The sequence below is a fragment of the Canis lupus genome, chromosome 13, assembly GCF_003254725.2.
Source record: "Canis lupus dingo isolate Sandy chromosome 13, ASM325472v2, whole genome shotgun sequence".
In the NCBI taxonomy this organism is placed as follows: Eukaryota; Metazoa; Chordata; class Mammalia; order Carnivora; family Canidae; genus Canis; species Canis lupus.
Window position 1 is genome coordinate 2,046,690 of NC_064255.1, and position 23,065 is coordinate 2,069,754.

General features: G+C 34.5%; 1 protein-coding gene across 19 annotated transcripts in view; it reads right to left on the bottom strand.

Moving 5' to 3' along the window:
* The window catches only part of RGS22 (regulator of G protein signaling 22), a 129,145-nt gene that overhangs the window by 11,497 nt on the left and 94,583 nt on the right, over nucleotides 1-23,065 (bottom strand). For 8 of the 19 annotated variants that reach the window (XM_049093103.1, XM_049093101.1, XM_025450097.3 and 5 more), the window contains 8 exons: nucleotides 21,275-21,447; nucleotides 20,059-20,221; nucleotides 17,724-17,882; nucleotides 14,912-14,980; nucleotides 12,038-12,199; nucleotides 7,960-8,139; nucleotides 3,795-3,953; nucleotides 212-310 (listed from right to left, as the gene is read on the bottom strand). In XM_049093103.1, the coding sequence (XP_048949060.1) occupies nucleotides 212-310; nucleotides 3,795-3,953; nucleotides 7,960-8,139; nucleotides 12,038-12,199; nucleotides 14,912-14,980; nucleotides 17,724-17,882; nucleotides 20,059-20,221; nucleotides 21,275-21,447 (1,164 nt within the window). Of the gene's footprint in view, nucleotides 1-211; nucleotides 311-3,793; nucleotides 3,954-7,309; nucleotides 7,399-7,959; nucleotides 8,140-12,037; nucleotides 12,200-14,911; nucleotides 14,981-17,723; nucleotides 17,883-20,058; nucleotides 20,222-21,274; nucleotides 21,448-23,065 lie in introns of those variants that run through there. The other 11 variants (XM_049093112.1, XM_049093108.1, XM_049093106.1 and 8 more) reach the window with 10 other exon arrangements.

Consider the following 23,065-nt stretch of genomic DNA (forward strand, 5'->3'; position numbering starts at 1 on the left):
AAAAAGTATTTTCATTGGTTATATTGTCCAAGATCAACTGAAATTTTAATGTTCTCTGAAGGCTCAGGGAAATTCACTTCTAATCTCTTCTAATTTTACCTTCATTTTCAAACAAGCACACCTCTACTATTGTAAAATAACTGAGTAACTGCATTTCTATTATCCAAAGATCTAAAGAAGAAGTGGCATCAGTGACACCTTTACTGCTTACCTGCCGGCCATATGCTTGTAGGCCTAAAACTGGGTCAGTGGCTAAAGCAGCTGTTTTGATTGCAGATCCTGAAGAACTTGGATATTGTTTGATTCCATCCTGTAATTATATTAAATTATTCCAAAAAAGGAATAAAACTGTATTAGCATAAACTTACAGTAAACAAGTAATAAATTAGATGAAAAAATATTTTGTGGCAAGTACCACACCTGCGATTTCATCAAGTCAATATTACTAATGCAATATAATTAGTGAACTCTTTAATTTTCTTTTATACTAATATAAAAATATTTTTTTGTTTTTTTAAAGATTTATTTATTTATTTATGATAGAGAGAGAGAGAGAGAGGCAGAGACACAGGCAGAGGGAGAAGCAGGCTCCATGTCAGGAGCCCGACACGGAACTCGATCCCGGGACTCCAGGATCACGCCCTGGGCCAAAGGCAGGTGCCAAACCGCTGAGCCACCCAGGGATCCCTATAAAAATATTTTAAAGTAAATGATAAACTATAAAGAGCATAAAAATCACTCTCAAATTCTGGCATGTAAGAAAAACCATTGTAAACATTTTCATAAACATCTACCCAAACTTCTCACCAGAGAAAGACACAGATATAATCTGTAATTTTAAAATTTATATTTTATTACATAAATCTCAACCAAATGGAATCACACTACATATGCTCTTTAAAATATTCTTTTCATGTTAAGTATCGTGAAAATGTTTCTATGTAAATAAATATAGAATGGGAATTTAAAGGGGAAGGTCTTTGTATCATTCATCAATATGCCTTCCATACAACATACACCCGAAGTTTTGGATGGTGAAATGAATACAGCATCATTTCCAATGGATGAACTGTCCTATGCACTCAAATCCTGAATGATAAAAAAATAAACTATATAATCACTTCAACAGGTGAATAATAATCTAGTAAAGGCATGCATCACAGATAATTTAATCAATGTCTATTATTAGAAACTTAAATCATTAAAAACATTTTACTATTATAAATGATGCTGTGTACATATTTTAGTTGATGACAGTACTGTCCAAGAAATTCAGTCATGAATCAGAGGAAAACTATAACACAAAGTAATTAAATATTCCTATATAAATATTTGCATATATTAAATAATACTCCAAATCACAAATACAGAAACTCAGGCCAGAATTAGACCAAAAATACAAAAAGGAAATGTAAAAATGACAATTTAAAAAAAGACTGAAGAAAAAGACAAAAATCTCTCAAAAATGAAGCTACAAGGTACTCAAGAGAGGAGAAATTTGATTGAATAGATAGGGAATTTATACACATATTATGTATATATACTTTCATTCTGATCCATATACATATATAAATGATACATAATATGAACATAAATCATATATCTGGATCAAAAACTTTATATATGCACACACATATATAATATGTATATAAATCCCCCCAAAAAGCTTAGCAAAAGACATAAACCTACAGATTCAAGAACCTGAGCAATCAGACAGAATAAATCCAAAGAAATCCGCACACGACGTATCATAATCAAATTCTGAAAACTCTAAAGAAAAAGAAAAAATCTTGAAAGTAGTAATGAGAAACAATACCTTGCCTATAGGGAAAAGAAAGAATAAAAAAAATAAATCTTGGAACATCAGGAAGGAAGAAAAACTGAAAGAGCAAAAGTATGGGTTAATAGACTTTTCTTCTCTCCTTGAATTTCCTAATTTATGTTTGAGGGTTGAAGCAAAAATTATAAAATGTTGGAGTTAGTTTCCATTTCCTGTTTTATTCTTATGATGGCTTTATATGGTTAGCATCTGCCATTTTCTGCTCCTTTTGAAATGTCTTCTATTTTCCTCAACCACCAATAATAGGGATGGGGTTTGATGTGGTTCTCAGTATATGTTGAGGGAATATTTAAAATAAGTATAAACAGGTGAGGGAAAAAGACTTAAAGGGAGAAGGTAATTTTTAGCTCTACTCAAACTGGTAAAATATCAACACCAATACACTGGGAAAAGTCATGCATCTATAAGGTAATATCTAAAGATATACCAAAATAAAATTCTAAGAAATATATAAGTAATCCACAGGAATACAGACAAAGGATGCAGAGTAAAATGAAAAACAGAGGGAACACTCAAAACAAGAAATAAAATGGCAGACTTAATATAAAATACACTAAAGATAAAGAGACTACACTAATTAAGAGAGATTGGCAAAATAGATTTTAAAAAACCCCACCATGACCCAACTATATGCTGTTTATAAGAAACTTAATTGAAATATAATGATACAGGTAGTAAATGAATAGAAAAAGATATATCATGCAAACACCAAAACAGAGCAAGCTGGTTCTGCAGCTTTGGAGAAGTCTGGCAGGTTTTTGAGAATCTCCATCTGTTCTCTACATGGCTATGAAATCATATACATATATGTATAAAACACTATCTTTCTTTTTAAAACATTTTTAAATTTATTTATAAAGGAGAGAAAGAGCAAACAGGTAGGGGCAGAGAGAGAGGGAGAAGTAGGCTCCCCACTGAGCAGGGAGCCCCATGTGGGGCCCAATCCCAGGACCCTGAGATCAAGGCCAAGCTAAAGGCAGACACTTAACCAACTGAGCCACCCAGGCTCCATAAAACACTATCTTTAAAAACAGCTGAAGAATATACCCCAAGCTTAGTGGTTGCTCTTGCGGAGAGGGAAGATAATAGAACTCAGAGCTGGCAGTAAGAGAGTTTGCTCTTTCTGCAATATTTTAAGGAGGGGATAAAAACAAATGCAGCAAAATGTTAACAGTGTTTATTTTGACCTGTGTACATATGAATGTTCATTATATTACTTTTGCACCTTTCAATGTTTACATAGAATAAGCATAAGCTTACAAATAAATAAAATACATTAGTTGGGAGCAGTTACCTTTTTTTCAATTCAAAGAAAATAGATATAGAGATAGATGGATGGATGGATGGATGGATGAATAAGTGGACAGACTAACAAACAGGCAGGCTGGGCAATTTATGATTCATATCTATAAATTTCACATTCAGTGTATCATTCTGTAATTGTTAAGGCTGAAAATGCTTTCTTGTGAGTACATAACATCTTTTCATTCATTCTTTTATTCCTGATTTACTCAGTTAACATTACTCAGTTAACATTGATTAATAATTGAGCACATGCCGGACACTGGTCTATGTGCTATGATGCACAGATGCACAAGACAGATACTATCCTTGGGAATCTTAGTCCAGTGAGGATGACAGATGCAAAAATTTATTCATGAGACAATATAAAGCACTCTCCAAGAGAGGTCGGAATGTTACCACAGTGGATGAGAGCTGATTGTGTTGCCTAGTAGGGTAAAGGAAGTTTTCACATGGAAGAGGTGACATTTGAGGTGAATTCTGAGAAATTCGAAATGAAGTCTGAAACCTCTGACTAAAGTCTTAACAGCTACTAAAATCTGTATTCTATAATGTTTCTGTATTTGTTCCCCAGCCCAAATTCTTCTATAAATTCACACACATCCCATACCTTTTAAAAGTATGATTCAACTCAAAATGAGTTTTGTCTTACCTTTGCAAAATTTTCGTCTTCTATGACTGCCAATTTTTTTTTCTGCTTATTATATTCTTGTCTTCTCTCTAAAACACTCATAATTTTTTCATCAGTTAAGTTCTTCCTAAACTCACAAAACTGAGGCCAAAATTTAAACAGAACCCCAAAAATTGTCATCTGTATAAAAAACAATGCCTCTGGTTACAATTTCATACAAATGTACTGATTTAAGCTCTAATTCACCATAATAATGGATTAACTATTCTATCTTTAATATACAGCATGTTTCCTCCAAGTTATTGTCTCCAGACATATTGGTATAGTTTAGTTCAGCACATGCTTATGATCAAGGTTTTTTACTACCAATGAGAAGTCTTTCTTTAAAAAAAAAAAAAAAAACACGTAAAAGTTACTTTTTCTTTATGTTTCCTTAACCAATTGATCATATTAATAAAGAATCCATTAGGTCTTTTCAAATGAGAAATTTATATCTTCTTTTAAAACATACACTAGTTGATCTGCCACACACACTGCTGTTTTATGCAAGTATTCCAAATATTCAGTCCATCAGGAGGAACTCTCTGCCCCCCTTTTCTTCCCTTTAGAGAAAGGAAATACCTCTGGAAAAGCACTTAAAGCTGGAGATCTAAGAATAAATCTTGAGTAACTTTTAAATGATATAATCTCTTTTATCTGAGCACAAGAAAAGTAACATTTAAAAAGGAGGGTGGAATCCTGGACAAATGCTTTCTAAGAGGATACTCTACATTAAATGATTAATTGTGATATTAATAGAGATAAGAATTGTTGCTCAAATTCCCATGCCAAGTATTTCCATTAGTTCCAGAGGCATACATTACTTCCAAGAAGGTAGGACTTGCCACATCAGGTCAAGTCCAACATCTCATTGCTAGAAATGACCTTTACCTAATGCCTTGGAGAAAAATGAACCATCCCATCAGGCTCCAAGCAAACTCTTCAGGGAAAAGAGGAATTTTTAAAAAGCAAGCACTGCTGTGATCAACAGAGTCCTCCAATGGTTCGTATATTTGATTGCTCCTCTTTTCTGTGCATGAATATTGTTAGTAATTCTAAAATTATTTATTCCTTTTATTTTTTTATTCCTTTTAAAATACAGTTTTATCATTGAATTCTGTAGCCTCTTGGCATTTTGAACATGATAACTAGAGATATTTTATTTGATGAAATGTAGGCTTTTAAAAAAAAATTCATTTACATTTACCTGCCATGTCTTTATTTAAGTAATCCCCTGCTCCAATGTCAAGGGATCATGGTGGTTTTTATATGAACTTCTTAAATTTAAATACTCCCCTTTTCCTCCTCTATTTACCAACTATTTATTCTACCTCTCATTACCTCTCCCAAATTGGAGTCATTCCTAGCTCTCAAATACATTTATCTCCATCTGGAAACTCTTCCAGTAAAAGTAACCAGGATAAAACACAAGTTTTTCAGTGGGAGACCTAAAACTGCTCTATTCCTAAAAGCTGCAATTAAGATTTTAGGTTAATGATATATGTGTTAGTCATGAAAATTACCCTGTGCCTCCAGAACCTTAAAAGAAACCAAACTGTAGGTAAGAAAAATGTTTTAATAATTATAGAACTACTTTGCTCACTGGCAAGAGATAGGCAATGGCTTCAGTATGAGTAAAAAGGGCCAGTGTAAATTTGGCTAAGTGAAGAAAACTTTAAAACTATTAGGGGTGCAGGTGGGGCATAAGGCAGAGGCTAGACTGATAACAATGCTAGAACAGGCAATAGGCTTTTTTGTTTTTTACCTCCTATGCAGCCCTTTCACTCAACTTTGTTCTCATTTCCCATTTGATCTTACTCCTTTGAGTCACAATAGATCACTTCTCATTGTCAGTCATCTATGTGTTCAAAAAATGTTATTGAATGCCTATTCTGTGCCAGGCATTTGGGCCACAAAGGTAAATAAGAAACACTCCCGGCCCTCAAACACCTTATAATCTAGTGGGAAAGTCAGCATGAAAATAGGCACTTTCAGTTTTGTGTGATAAAGAGACATAAAACCACAAGGAAGAGAAGATGATAATGCAAAAAACTCAGGAGTGAAGAGAGTAAGGCTCCTTTGTGGAACAACAGATATTTCAGGAAGACTGGCAGGGTGGGTAGCAGGGAGTGGGAAGAGGTATGCCTAGTGAGGTATAGGAGTACAGTCTTCGAGAAGCCTGGGTGGCCCAGCAGTTGAGCATCTGCCTTTGGCTCAGGTCTTGATCCCGGGATCTGGGATTAAGTCCTGCATTTGGCTCCTGGCGGGGAGTCTACTTCTCTCTCTGCCTGCGTCTCTGCCTCTCTCTTTCTGTGTCTCTCATGAATAAATAAATAAAATCTTAAAAAAAAAAAAAAAGAGTATAGTCTTCATTCTGAGGACAGTGGGGAGTAACTGAAATTGAAAGCAGAGAAGTGACATGACCAGATAAACATTTTGAAAAAGATGGCTCTGTCTACAGTGAGTTAAATAGTTTTGAGAGAACCCAGAGGCACATCTGGCAATTACTGTAAAGTATTGATAAGATATGAACTCAGGTGATAGCATGGAGTCAGAGAAAAGTAGACAGGATGACAGATAACAAGGAGACCAATGGATACACTTTAGGGACTGAAGATACAAGTGTAAGAGAATGAAGGAAAGGAAAGACATAAAGATGGCAACCAGACCTCTGGCTTGCACACCTGGATAGAAGGTGATGCTATTCTCTACGCTTCCTTAGGAAACACAGGAGGAATAATCAGGTGGAGTGAGGACTCTATTTAAAAATTGTCTTATTTTCTGACACTCCAAATTCTGTATTTAAGACACGTCTGGGATTCCATTTTAGGAAACCAAGTAGAAGGCATAACCTAGAGTACTCCCATAGCTTTTACTGGCTTCAATCTCTAGACAGTATGGCAGAACTAACCAATGTAAGCAGTTCCAGACATGCACTTGCAGACTTGAGGTCTTTGATCTAGGTGGGCAAGCCCTGGCCTGGTTATCCAGAGACCTAGGCTAGGCTAAGTGATCTCTAAGATCTTTTCACTAACAGATACTGTAATTCTGGCACCATGTTTTCTCTATTTCTCTCTAGCACATCCTCAGTCGTTTCTCTATATTTTCACCCATTTTAATGCGTAATTTGGATTCTGAGTCCATTTTCAGTTCCTTAGAAGACTTAGAACACAGCTGGCTCACAAATGAATGTTAAAGGAATAATGGCCTTTTTTCCATGCTCAAGGGCAATCATATCCTAAAATCTCTGTTTCATATCACTTAAATCATGACATGGCCTTCCCTATTACCCCTATTATAATTTATTTTTCTTAATCATTTTTCAGGAACATTACTAAAAGGCTTTTAAAAATGCAAATAAATTATGTTCACCAAATCACTGTTTTCTATTATTTATCTTAAAAAGAAGTAACTTGAGCAGGTTAACAGGCATGATTTTCCTTTCATGAGCTTGTGTATTTTATGTTGGTTGGGTACTTACATCTCCTCTCACTTACTTTATGAGCTATGTGAATATTCCAATCTTTAAAAATATACAGATCTTGGAACACACGTATTTTACCACATATTTGTGGTAGCAGATTTTCTAAAGGAAATAGAAATGGTGGGAAAGAAAGGAGGAATTGGCTGGAGTATTATAAGTAAGAAACAAATGATAACCATGGAGAGTCAAAGATAGTTATTTACATGATTGTATTTGCTATATATTATCAATAAAATAGTATACTGCTAGTTTCTTATATTGGAATATGCAAAAATTTTTAAAGATTTATTTATCCATTGGAGGGAGAAAGAGAGAGAGTGAGCAGAGGAGAGGGGCAGAGAGAGAGAATGAATCTCAAGCAGACTCTCTGCTGAGCACAGAGTCTGAAATGGGCTGTATGCAAGGCTCAATCCCAGGACCCTGAGATCATAACCTGAGCTGAAATCCAGAGCTGGATGCTTAACTGAGTAACCCAGGCATCCCTGCAAAAGTTTTTAATTAAATAGAATAAATCCCAGTATTAGGAAGGTTGGAACCTTATCAAATATGAATAATGCAAAAGCCTTAAAAGAATATCTAATTGTTCATCTATTTAAAAATACGCTTAGCTGCAAAATAACATAAAATATAAAACACCCTTAGCTCCATGCCCTGATCTCTTACCTGTGCCTCTCTAAACACATATGGTCCTAACTCCTTCCTGTGTTCAATAATTTTTTGGGCTTGCTCTACTGGAATGTCAATTTGTAAAGCTGGTGGAATACTAGAATTAATAAAGCAGTTGATGATAGTCATGATCTTCTTATGGATGATGGACTCTTCACAATGAGAATGGCACAAGTCCTGAGGAAGGAGGAAAGATAGAGCAATACATGATTAATGTATTCCTAGAATACTTGAAAGAATTGTGCCAATATGTCTTTCAGTAATATATACCTCTTAACTTCAGATCAAGAGGGCACTAGAACATGTGAAAGCCATCTTAAAAAATATCTTCCATTTCTCTCGGGTTTGAGGAACCCACACTTTGATGCATATACCTTAAATAAACATGCTTCATTTAATCTCAAGTGCTTCTACTCCTAACCAAAAGACCAGCTTCAATGTCTACTTTGACTCATTTAACGAGTTTGTATTGGGTGCCTGCTATATACCAGCTGAGCCCCATGACAGTTCCTGCTCTTTAAAGACTCAGTCTCACTGGGGGAGAAACAAGAGAACACATCACTTCGATCTGAGATAGCTGGTAAGTGCTACAGGACAGGTGTACACAGGGCCCTAGGAGAGCACTGAAAGCAGGTACCTAACACAACTTACAAGTGGATGCAAAAGCTTTTCCGACCAGAACTGCTTCTACACCAAGGTGACTTAGGCTCAGAAAGGCAACAAAAGCAGGATGCTGGCGGTGACAAGTGTGTCACTATGTATCTCTTAGTATTTACACTTTTACAGTTAGCCTATTAAATTATCCTTCTTCAAATTAGTGATCATACATTAAAAAGACCCAGTTTCATGTTACAGGTGTAGGGCTATCATTTTTCTAAAATAAAGAAGGAGCTTGGTTTGAATTATGGCACTTCTCTGTCAAGAACATTGATTCTCTAAACCACTAGGAAGCAAATAAATTTGGAAACTTGTAATTCTGGGCCAGAAATGAGCCAGCACTTACTAAGTACTCACTGCATGATGGTACTCATTGTAAATATTATGTTACAGACACTATTAAAGCAAGGAAAATTTGAGCACTGGCCATATAAAACCTTATAGAAAATTTGGCATAAATTATATATGAAAAAAGCTTGATATGAATGTTACATTAAGACAAAAGTTAGCATTTTTAACTCAATTTACCATCCCCCTCAGAAAATGCCTATTTGTAGCACATATGTTTCATATGTTACCAAAAGTATATTTTTTCCATTACTAGTAAGATGATCATATATCATTATTTGGTGAGCTTGATTTATAATTATGGAATGTAAGGCTTGTGAAACAAAAACAAAATTTTTGGAGTTTTCATTTTGAGGGTGAAGAGACAAAAATCAGAACTGATTTTTTTTCTAATTGTTCTGCCCTACTGTACCTAGCTTAATGAAGCATTACTTATCATTAAAGTCTCAGTTTAAACAGACTTTCCTCTAAAAGGCTTTTGGTGACTCCCTCAGTTCAGAGGAGATGCCCATTGTAGATACTTCCATTGTGCCCCGTGCTTCCATCAGCAGTGCTCTAATCACGGTCCTACAGCTGTCTTGTCTATCACTTGTCTGTCCCTCCCATGACACTGTAAGAGGGAAGACTATTCTGATCATCATTGTGTTCTCAGGATTTAGCATGGGTCTTGGTAGGTGCTCAAAAAGTATTTGCTGGAGGAATATGTCCTTCCAGTCTCTTTTTCTATGGACACACACACACACACACACACACACACTTCAGATTAAATTGTACTGTTTTCCAGTAGTAGCTAGGTTTTTAAAAAATCAATAAGATGAATATATTTCTTTTTTAAAAAAGATTTTATCTATTTATTTATGAGAAGCAGAGATGGAGGCAGAGGGAGAAGCAGTTTCCATGCAGGGAGCCTGATGTGGGTCTCGATACCGGGACCCCAGGATCACGCCCTGGGCCAAAGGCAGGTACTAAACCTCTGAGCCACCCAGGGATCCCCTATGAATATCTTTGCTTATCATTGATTATTCTCCAACAGCATGATTTTAAATGGTTGCAGAGTAGTCTATTGTATAGATGTATAAATAATTAAGTAACTAACGTCCTGTACCTGAACAGCTGGGTTCTACCCAAATTTTCACAATTCAGAACAATGGGAAGAGCCCAGATCTCAATTTCTTAGCATATTACCACAACCACTGCTTGGATGGGGAGGGGACATAACTTAGTGATTAGGAGCATGAGCTTTAGCAACAGAATGCCTTGGTTCAAATTCCAGCTCTGCCACTTAATTAGCTACATGATATTAGGAGTTTCTTAGCTCTTCTGTGCCTTAGCTTTGTGTGTGTGTGTGTGTGTGTGTGTGTGTGTGTGTGTGTGCGCCTTAGCTTCTATACTTGTAAAATAACAAGAATAACAGCATTGATCTAATAGGATTCTTGTTAAGAATAAATTAGCTGTTATATGAAAAGAATTAAGACGATATCTGGCAGATAGTGAACATTTAATAAGAGTAGGAGCTCAATAAGATTTTGCCATGCCAGGTGGAATACTTCCCACCTAGCAAACTTTCTCAAGGTCCAATTCAAATATTATCTCTGCCGAGACTTCCCTGACCTACAACCTTCTCTGCATCATTATGTAAATTATGCTAGAATTATACGTCACCTAGAATTATACGTCCTCCACTCTATACCACAGGAAATATATTTAAATTAAGACTTGAAAGAAAAACAGTCTTGAAAGAAAAACAGTCACACAACTAAGGGTTGACTTTGTATGAGTATGCTTTTTAAAATGCTTTTCTTGTATTTATTGCATTCCTCCTGTCAGAGTGGGCCTGGGCCTACTCATATTCATATTAGCTTAAAAATAATCCTGCCCATTCATAATAACTGCCTATTTTGGAAAACAGACTTTACCTCCTTTCTAATTCTTAAAAAAAATTATTTTAATATTGCTTACCCTGTGACAGATTTTGAAAAAAATTATCTCAAAACATTTTTTCCTGAGAAAATTTCTAAGGTGTAAATAGAACAATAGTTCTGTTTATAACAAAAAAAAAAAGGTAGAAGACATCTTCATGGAAAGTTGGAGAAAAAAAAAAGAAAGTTGGAGAAAGTTTGGAAATAGATTTTATTGAGCAATTACTAACTGTATGAATATAAATGCTGCAGAATATTAGCATTGCATAATTCATACTTAGATTCCAGACCAATTGAAAGTACCATCCTTTTAAACCCCAATTTTATTTTTATTCCATTATTAATATGCAATTATTTAATTGCAGTTATGCAATTAAATATTAATTATTTAATAATAAAATTTATTTTTATTTTTATTTTTATTCCATTTATAATGGAATAAAATAGGCTACTTGCCCAGAAATGAATCTGCTTCCTGTGGGAGCATTGAAGCAGTCTGGATGCCTACTCTTGGGTATTTCTAGACAATGTTCCCTTATTCAAGGCTTGCTTAAAATACATAGAAAGTCCTTCCCTTTCCTCAATGCAAAGATTCAATATGATTTCAATAAACACTTAAACGTAAAAATAAACTGCCAATTGTTCTTTTACTCATTTGTTTCGTTAAAAATTTGGCCATTCTTTCTATTAGAAAAGCTCATCTCTGCTGGTTAACTTACCTATAATCCTCTATCTTTGATGACCATGCTGGCAATACAGTTGGGAGGAATTCTGGTAAAGAAGTCTTGGTTAAAGTACTGAGAGTATGGATATCTTCAGGAAAATGTGCATATGGTACATTTATGGAGAAGTGATACGCAAAAAATGCATTTAAAACTCTTTTCAGTAAGGTTCTTATTAAATCATAATATATGTGAATACCTTGAAAAGCTAATTCTATCATTTCAGGGCTCACTCTTACTCTTCACTGTATAAAAAGAAATATATCTAACACAAAACAATAAATACCTCAATATTTACATATTGGTATGAAGATGACAAAATTGGGCTATCATACAAATCTTGTCTATAAAGTTACAGTTAAGAATCTGATGTGTTAATGCATTTCCACCACAAAAAGAGGTGGTTTTCTCCAGCTTCCAATATAATACCTTATATTTTTGTACTTCTTGCCAAAAGAGTACATCATTTTCCAATAAATCTCCTTTTAGAGCCACAAACCGTTGAAATTGTCTTACGGTAACTGGATTCAATAATGCTTTACGAAAAGCAATGATTTCACAAGATGAAGATATCCATTTACTCTCCACAGGCTGTCCAAAGCAGAAAATACAGAAAATTAGCTGTGTTCTAAAAAATAACAATAAAGTCATTTATTAGGCTAAAAATTACCAACTTCAACATCCTTTACTTTGGGCTGTTGAAATTTATGGCATGGATACAACAGAATTTGGCAACTTCTACCTCTCTGTTCTTCTCTCTTTTGTCTCCTTTATATTTTTATGGCATCATTTTTTTTATGAGGTAGAGAGAATAAGAAATGACTGGATGATTCAGAACATACAACTACATTGTTTAAGAATGTTAAGAATCATAGCAGTTTGGGACTTTGGTGAAAAACTACATTTTATGCATTGCATGAGTTCTGTGCTTAAACAGAAAAACATAATCATATGTTGTGATTGTATATTGTTACATTATATGTATAACTATATATATTATATATGTGTCATGTTATGTATTAAATATAACTCTCTTGCCTTTTCAAAAGTAAGAGCACTAGGGACACCTGGGTGGCTCAGGGGTTGAGTGTCTGCCTTTGGCTCAGGCCGTGATCCCGGGGCCCTGGGATAGAGTCCCGTAATGGGCTCCCTGCAGGGAGCCTGCTTCTCCCTCTGCATGTGTCTCTGCCTCTCTCTGTGTGTCTCTCATGAATAAATAGATAAAATCTTTTAAAAAAATAAAAAAATAAAAAGTAGGAGCACTAGAACATTTAAGATATTTTTTCAAAATCTTAAAAAAATTTACCAATGAATCCTGTTAAACAGTAAATTTTCTATGCAGCTTCTAACTAGAAAAAAATCATGTTTTTAGGCAAGACATCTTTATGTTATTTTAGTAAAAATTGTTATTAATATTTATAACAAGAAGAAAAATCATTAATATGTTATTTAAAATATATATATATGTTATTTTTAATAATAAACTTCTTCTGACTGAGGATTTACTTTACATACCAAAAAAGCTAGGAGGACCCATGGTACTGTAGTAATGCTTAATTTCTGTCTTCACAATTTTGAAATACAAGATGTCTATTTTTAAAATTCTGACCATTTTATATCATATATGCATCCCTTGTTAGCCTCTCATATTAAAAAATGTAAGACAGGGCAGCCGGGGTGGCTCAGCGGTTTAGTGCCACCTTCAGCCCAGGGTGTAATCCTGGAGACCCGGGATTGAGTCCCACGTCGGGCTCCCTGCATGGAGCCTGTTTCTCCCTCTGCCTATGTCTCTGCCTCTCTGTGTCTCTCATGAATAAATAAAATAAATAAACAAAATCTTAAAAAAAAAAAAAAGTAAGACAGATTTTATTGAATTTACTGAATAGAAATTTTTTTACTGGATAAATGTTATCGAAGCTCCCCAAATTTGAGTTTAGTGTACAGTCATGCAAAGAAGCACCATTCCAAAGGCAAAGTTTGAAAGAATTTAAGAATTGTAGTAACATCAGCCAAAAGACATGATAAATATCCATTACTGATGATGCATAAAATGAGTTTCTCGAAACAAATCCTATGTGATTATCCATGTAAACGTCAAAGAGAGTTATGTAAAAAAGCAGTATGGGAACACAAAAGGAGTAACTAACTAATTCTGCCTGAAGGAGCAAAAGCTTTGCAGAAGGACCTTGAGGATGAATTGGAAATTGAAAAATGAAGCCAACACCAGGCAGTCTAGGTGAATAGCAGTGTTTTCACCCAGATGAAGTGACTGAATGTCTAACATCATTTTAGTGAGGTACATGTCTTGCACTCTGGTCAAAAAGTTAAGACCCCCACCATATGTTCCATATTAAAATTACAACCCTATAAATAGGAACACTTACGCATTAGACTGGGATGTTTATTTTAAACTCACTTAGCAAATAATGTTTTAAGACCTACTTCTTAAGATACTAAAACTTAGTAATTTAACTAAAACCTGTAATTTAATTAAACAGAAAATAACATAATACGTAATGCACAATAATATGAAATAAAAGCCCATCCTACTTAGAATTTCAACAAAAAATAGTAAAAGACAAACATAAGAATGGTTTATTTCCTTTCAAGAGGAAAACACAGAAAAAAGAGCATCCTAACAGATACATGTAATCCTCTAATAGTCAAATAAAATTTTACGTTTGTTAGTTTGTAAAGGGTCACCCAGGTCTAGTCTGACATTCCACCAAGATCTGTAGAAGGATGAATTCATATAAATATGTAGGCTCAACAAGAAGGCTGTGTTTATTGTGATTGTTAAGAAGCAAAACAGGCCATTTCCAGTAAGGTATTCTATTATAGTGACTTCAGTAATCACCAAAATGATAGTTTTAATTCTTTTCAAGCCAAAATGTAAATCTCAACAGAGTATAATGTAAGATAATTTAACTTGCTGGTTCTGTTACATATTTCTCATTCTTTTTGTAAAGTCATCCACTCTCAGTAATAAACTACCATAGGCTGAAATGAACAGCTTGTCTCAATAAATCCATCACAAGCAAAATAAACAAAAATACATATATAAGGTCCAAAATTTAAAGCACACTTCTCGGGCTTAGCAGGTCAGGAAGGCGTTAAGAAGGTGGCTCTCGTAGAATAATACTCTTCCCCAGATTCCATCAGCCAATTAAACAGTCTCAGTGGTCAACTGGTAGCTTAGAAAGCAGTGTGCTCAATGAGAGTCTTTGAACAAGTAGGGGAGGAAAAATAATACTTTGACAGAGTGGAAGTTGCAAGAGGAAGAATATAACAAACACTACTTGCCTTCCAAACCCCGATTTTCCTCTCATGCTTCTGTAATAAGAGCTCTTCAGCTATGTCTCTCATCTGTATCTAAAAGCAAAACCAATAACTTTATCCCAATTATTCGAATGTCTACATTTTTGACATCATTTACTAACTTAATAGCTTTTTTTTTTCCAAAAAGATTTATTTGTTTTATAAAGAGAGAGTGAGCATGAGTGGGGTGAGGGGCAAAGGGAGAGAGAGAGAATCCCAAGCAAACTCTATGCAGACCACAGAGCCCGACATGGGGCTCGACTCCACGACCCTGAGATCATGACCTGAGCTGACACCAAGAGTTGGTCGCTCAATCAATTGCACCAGCCAGGTGCCCCTAATTTCATAGTTTTTAAAAATGAGGTAAAAGGGCAGCCCCGGTGCAGCCTGGGGTGTGACCCTGGAGACCCGGGATCGAGTCCCACGTCACGCTTCCTGTGTGGAGCCTGCTTCTCCCTCTGCCTGTGTCTCTGCCTCTCTCTCTGTGTCTCTATGAATAAATAAACAAAATCTTTAAAAATAAATAAATAAATAAATAAATAAATAAATAAATAAATAAATAAATAAAAAAAATGAGGTAAAGGTCAGCATGGATAAGAGTACAGTTTAGGAGAAAAAGGATCAGAACTTAGAAATGGAAGCCCTTCCTAAGTGCCTGGGCAAGTCACTCAAATTCTCTGAACAGTTTTCCCATCTACAAAGTGAAGATAATAATACCTAAGTGTATTGTCCCAAATGTGGATAATAGTTTTACATTGGGTCACATGAAAATTGAAGCTGGAGAGATAATTAGGACTTCCCAGATTTCTGTGTCGCTTTCTAGCCACAAGTAATTTAAGAAGAGTACAAAAGTTATTCAACACAGGGAGGAGATACAGTAGATATTTTTTGAGGTTATTGCTTATTCACAATATTTTCCCTAGGCAACCATACCTGCCAGATGTGTGCTACGTGAATCTACCTCCCTGTCTACAGCAGGTAGATCGGGGCACTAACCTAGAGGGACCAGTATTGGATCACAGATGCTGCTTTTTGATAGTCACAACTGAGAAAGTATCCAGGACTTTTCGCTGGGTTTCAGGGCTGTCCCAGCCCTTGGCCTTTCTAGAGCTTGGGTGATAACTCTTCCCCTCAGTGTGTGAGATGTTACCGCACCATTCTGTCATAAATTCTCGCCTTTATCTTTTGTATTTGGCTTAAGATTGCCAGAATCAATTTACATCATCAGCCACCCAAAGAAGCCTAAGGTCAGGAAATGGCTATAAGTCACAATAAAGTTGTTGTGGTAAACATAGCAAGAAAATGTGGTAAATAATATTAATAAGCCAAAGCCTGAAGAAAGGAAATGAGGAAATGTGAGTTGCTGCAAAAGCTTATTTCCAGGAACTTTTGCCTAAAACAAGTCAGCTCTTCTTCCTACCATAAATTCTATTTTCACAGCTTTATTGAGTTTTCCATAACGTAAGGTGCCCAGAAGACTAGGGATCTTTCCACACAAGTAAGACTCCAAGTGTCTGATTAACTGAATGCAGAGGGCAGGTTGTTTAGATTCTTCCTGACTGACACTAACAGCATGTGCTTTGCATACTAAAGTCCAAAATTATACCATCTGCCCCTGGTGAAATATTTGATCAGGTTTGCCTGTTTTAGGTGTGATAATAACATTTTGAGTTACTGAAGTAACACCTGCTTTTTATAAAGAACAAGCAAAGCAACAAGCAAACAAAAATAAAAGAACACATCCCACTTCACAAAGTAAAAAGTAAAAATCCTTCTTACTCCCCAGGCGGCAGAACCTTTTAGACTTTTTTCACAAACACAAATATAGATAGATGGTAAAAGAAATATATAAGTAGATATAAAGATTTAAGAACATGTAATGGGGATCCCTGGGTGGCACAGCGGTTTGGCGCCTGCCTTTGGCCCAGGGCGCGGTCCTGGATATCCGGGATCGAATCCCACGTCAGGCTCCCGGTGCATGGAGCCTGCTTCTCCCTCTGCCTGTGTCTCTGCCTCTCTCTCTCTCTCTCTCACTGTGTGCCTATCATAAATAAAGTTAAAAAAAATTTAAAAAAAAGAACATGTAATGGGATTACCTCTTCTGTATATTGTTCTGCATCCTACTTGTTTCACTCAAGGAATACTGTCTTTCATACATTAGTACATGTGGAAATCTCATTTTTATATTTTAATCTCATTTTATAACCCCATTTTATATGGAAATCTTCATAGTACAGAATTATAAATCATTTAACTGTTCTCCATTGTACACCCTTGCCCGTTTATGAGGACTTAATAACAATATAAAAAATAACAACTACATTAATAAGCAATATTTGAACATTGGCCATGTGCCAGGTGCCATGCTAAGAAACTAAGCATACATTATTTCATCTTTACAACTATCTTATGAAGCAATTACTCTTATTAACCCCAGTTATTTTTCAAATGAGGAAAGGTTATAAAACTTGAAGTTGTAGCAGAGCCTAGCTGGCTCAGTCAGAAGAGTGTGTGACTGTTGATCTTGGGGTCATGAATCAGAGCCCCATGCTGGGTGCAGAGATTGCTTAAAGTTAAAAAAAAAATTTAAAATAAATAAATATACTTAAAAAAAAAAAAAAACCTTGAAGTTGTACAAGTAACATGTGGCAGGGTTGAGGCAAAACTTTGGGAAGGCTGACTCCATGCTCTTAACTACTGTGCCATAGAAGTGCAACGGCTAGGTCAATGGGTACACATATGTGATGTTTTAGGAGGTACTGTCGATTGCTATTCAAAGATTACATAACTAATATACCTTTATCTTTTGACGTGCTACAAACTGTTCGCTTGCAAGAAACAATGGCAACCACACATTTTCTAGCTTATTGAGAACATGCTTCTGAACTTCAATTAGAACAGGTGCATCAAGCTGCTCATGGAGCATCTGTCCCCAGCCACCACTTAAATTCATTATCTAAGAAAATAAAAATGAAACAGAAACTGAAAACTTCTGTTTTAGTGAAGAAACACTAACAGTCATTATTAATTTATCCAATTCACCCCCAAACCATGTGCCAAGCATGCTCGAGGTAACACAATTTTCATTTTCTGAAAGCTATCTCCTGACTATATGTGTATAGGAAAGATACAGAACTCCCCTAACATCAAACAGACAATTGTGGTTTATGTGATGGTTGTTTTAGATGTATGATTTTGCTTGTGATATATTTCAGAGAACCCAGGAGTGGGATTTTCATCTTGTGTGCTCACAAGCAATGCCATGTTTTCTCCATGGCCTCAGCATCTTCAACTATGGAATGAAGGTGATTACTAGTCTGTGATTTTTCTAAGCACTCTTCCAGGTCTAATATTCTACAAATCTGTGATTCTGGTCAGATTGACTAGTTTAAGGTAGCATTTTCTTTTGTGTATGAGGAAAATGGGGCACAAATTAGGAGACAACCTTGAATCACATATTTTAAATACACTGTGGGGGGAGATGGTGAGATGATGGTGGTGCTAGCAATGCAGGGCTGCCCCAACAACTTCAAAGAAGAAAACAGAAGCAGCAGGAAGTAGAGAATGACCAGGTTATACAGACAACAGTCTCTGATCTGTACAAGTGGCACCTTTTACGAAACACAATTTCTCTGCGGCCCAGATCTTCCTTTTGTGTAAGTATTGGCTTCAACAACCTATGAATGGCTATTTCCTCCTCTAAATCATTCTGTTCTCTACGTGTTTCTGTGTATACACCACTTGAAACTTCTGGACCTCTCACTGGAGAAATTACCTTCTTCTTAATTCCCCTTTGATTAATAAAAGCAATCAAATCCTACTAATAAAATAATTGTTTTACGTCAAAACAAAAGAGAAGCCCTCTTAGCCATCTGTTAATAACGCTGATTTTTTTATATAAAAAAAAAGAAGAAAAAAGAAAAAAGAGAAGAGGCTGCTTGGCTAAGCAGAGAAAAGCCTGTTCACCCAACTGAATTTAGAACTAGCAAAATCAATACAGAACATAATATGATAATGGATATCCTTAAATATAAAAACGTAAACAAAAATAAAAGTAAAGCCAGAGAGGAGGAAGAAAGGTCGTTGGGGAAACTCTTCTGTAGTAAACACAATCATTTGCTATGACAGCAATGGATAACTTTTCCACTGAGAATTTTTTTAAATTCTCAGCATGTTCCACTATGGAGGGTTCACACAGTAGCATTAGATACCATGAAACCTCATACAATGTAGCCCAAGCCAAACAAAAAACAAATGCCTCCCATGAGTTTATTTCATACTTGTGCTTATTGAGATACCCAACACTTTTGCTAATACATCCCAGATTTGTATCTCAGGGAACAAAATGGCAAGGCATTTTGTCAAGATTGCTTAATTTCAGAATTCCTTCTCCTTCTTATTCCCAAAACCTTTTGCTTATTTTACTCCTGGAAGATCTAGCTTTTTAATTTGGTATGCTCTACTGATGAACATTTCTGAATTTTTCTTTAATTTACTGAATTTAGTATTAATCTGAGATTTGTCTTTAAAAATGTACACCATTAGGATATGCATCCTTTTAAACTACTAAAATAAAGATATCAAACATTACACATTTGATTTCCAGGTAGTAAGTGGTACTAGCAAACTTCAAGTTAATTATAACACTTAATTCTTTTATTTCAAAAGCATAAAACTGAGCAATATTTCATGTGATCCGAGTGTTACATGAATGCTCAGTCCCACTGCCGAATCCCAAACTGACCTTTTTGCCATAAATAATGACACCATATGGTATAATAATGATATATAGTAATAATGATGACAATAATAATATAGTAAATAATGACATTATATGTCACGGGCACTTATATTTGCTGGGTGAATGGATGATTAGATGAATAAAAGCTATTTTTATTGTATAAATTACTTTTTTAAATAACTGTTTTTATAGTACAGTTGGTATGAATTTTAAAGGCATTTAATTTGTAGATCCTTTAAAACTTTTTAAAAAAGATATCCAAAGTGTCTAACATTACAAACCATAAAAGCAAAAGCAAAAAAAAAAAAAAAAGAATTTCAATTGTTGGCAAAAAGAAATAAATAACTGGTTTTCAAATTTCAATAAAGAAAGTATGTTTACATATTGATACCTGGTCCTGCTGATATTGAGAAGCTGGACTTTGGGGGCCAAAGAAATATTTTTTATTAAGGTATTTGTTTTTAATATATATAGATTTTGCTTCCCTCTGCTTTCGGTCTCCATAAATGATTCTTCGGAACTGTTCAATGTCTGTCCAGCACATAAGGTCCAAACTAAAATGAAAACAAAAACTAAGTACAGTCCTCCTTACTTTTTTTCTCTCAATTCTACTAACCACCAAACAAGTTGCTGTCTTGACTAGTTAACAGAACTGATTAGATCATGAAACTAATGAGTTCAATAATATGTCTCATCTTGGCTAAATATATGAATATACTCAGGAGTACTGGGATCAGACAAGAATCTATCACTGTTATTGGTAGGGTCTTAGAGTTCCTGTTGGCAAACTGAATTTAAATAAAAAAATCTTTTTAAATAATAATAATAATAAAGTAAATAAATAAAACTAGGAGTTCCTCCATTAATAATGGACTCGTATTGTTGATATCAAACCTGGGAAAATTTCCATCTACTGCATGTCTATTTGGCAACATGCTAAATTTAGAACAATTATCATCAATAATAAGGGAAACTATATATGTGAAATTTGGCTCCCAGGTCTAAAACTTTTCTGTTAACTTAGGAGAAAATTATCGGAAAAAATATGATCGATATTTCAGTTTATGTTAGATAAATATAAGGTTCCAAGATTCTGTGTAAAGCTACAATGTTTCATTTATGTATTAGCTAATAAAAATTACAAAGTATTAAAAAAATTACAAAGTAGTATAGTAATAATTTCAATAGCTTAGAAAAATATAAAGGAGATACTTTTCAGAGGTGCTAATTAAAGCACATGTGGAGAAAAATGAAAACAAAAGAAACAGCAGAAAAGCAAAAGAATAAAACATGCTGATGTTTTAATTTAACCAATGCTAAAACTATTAACAAATCTTGTTTGACTACTTAAAATACCATTTGGGAAGTTATTATTATCAAAATGCACTCCCCAATGAAAAGTTACCCATACAGATTTCAGATAGGTATGCTCATTACTTTTTACTGTCATGGGTGAAATCTAGCACCAAATCACTTTCATACTATCTTCAAACAAAGTAAGTAGCTTAAAAAAAAAAAAACTTAGAAAAATGATGCTTTAAGAGAAATACATTTAATTTTAATTTTTTTTTTTTAGAAATACATTTTAAAATGGTTATGTTCCCTACCTTGAAGAATGAGCCTCAAGAAACTGACGGAAATGTTCAAACTCCAGTTTGTTGTTAAGCAGGTCATTAAAATTAAAGTGCCTATATTCTTCAGGAACATTACTCCAGTATTCTGTTTTTTTAGAGACCTCAGGAAGCCGTGAAATACCGGTTCCAATTTCACAAGTAGTGTCCTAGTGAAATAATACTTTTGATAAAAAAATCTCTTAAGCAAATTAAGGGTACCTGGGTGGCTCAGTCAGTTGGGTGTCTGCCTTTGGTTGAGGTCATGATCTTTGGGTTCTGGAATCGAGCTCTGAGTTGGGCTTCCTGTTTATCAAGGACTCTACTTCTCCCTCTGCCACTGTCCCCATTTGTGTTCTCTCTTGCTCTTTCCCTCCCTCCTTCTCAAATAAATAAGTAAAATTGTAAAAAAATAAAAATAAAAAAATACAAGAGTGAAAGTGTCAATTCTATTTAAAGAAAAAAAATTCAGGGACGCCTGAGTGGCTCAGTGGTTGAGTGTCTGCCTTCCGCTCAGAGCATGATCCTGGGGTCCTGGGATCGAGTCCAACATCAGGCTCCCTGCAAGGAGCCTGCTTCTCTGAACTTTGCTTATGTATGTCTCTGCCTCTTTCTGTGTGTCTCTTGTGAATAAATAAATAAAATCTTTACCAGAAAAAATAAAAATTAAAAAAAGAAGAAAAAATTCAGCAAATTATTTTCCAAATTTAAAAAGAGAAACAAATAAAAATGATTAGGCCAACATCATCTAACAATGCTAGGTAGAAGTAAGTAAAGAATTTAGAATCTAGAATCTGGCTCTAATTCCTATCAAACTCTGTTCTGTTCCTTGCTGTTCCATTCCCTTCTGTTCAGGAACATTCAATAAACATTTACTATATATTTGCTTATAAAATATTTTATTTTTGTTAGTATGGGAGTAATACATCTTTTATAATAAGAAAACAAAAAGCATACATCTTACTACCCCATTCAGAGATACCACAGCTAACATTTTTAAATACAAATATTTTAGTCTTTTTTGCACACACACATAGTTTATTAAAAACTAAGACAGGACTGTACAACTATGTATGATTTTGTAACTTGGTTCTTTTTCTTAATGTATTATGAACATAAAATGTTTTTTATTTATAACAATTTTGAAAGTTATAGAGTAACAAAATACTTTTCTAATAATACATTTTTAAAATGTAACCTTCTTTGTATAAGAGTTAATTTTTAGGCATTTTAAAGACATTATGTTTTGTAGTTTACAAGCTCTATATAAGGGCAGAGCTTATTTTTTTAAAAACCTTTCCTCTCTTTATGGAATTCCTTATATAATTAATTCATCCATCTATTTGTTTTTGAAAAGCACCAGACCATAAGAGAAAACTACCAATATTTTAAAAATCAATTTCCAATAAGGAGAAGGATTATGGGAAGTATTATACATTTTTGTTCATAAAGTTTAAAATGCAACTTAAAATACAACTAAAATGCCACATTTCAGTTCATAAGGTTTAAAATACAAACTTAAAATACAATGTTGTAAACATTTTCATTCATTAAGGTTTTAAAATACAACAAAATGCCTTTTTGGATTTTTATGTAACCTTTCCAAGATTTTAATCAGTAATTTCTCAAATACAGAATTTGTGTTAAAAAGGCAACTATCATGAAGGTTACACTTAAAAAACAATTTTACTGTTTATGTAAAATTTTATCATAAAAGAGCAAAAATTTCAGATAGGCACAAAAGAGAAAGTAAAAAGATCACCTGAAAAAAAAATATGTATCACCTGA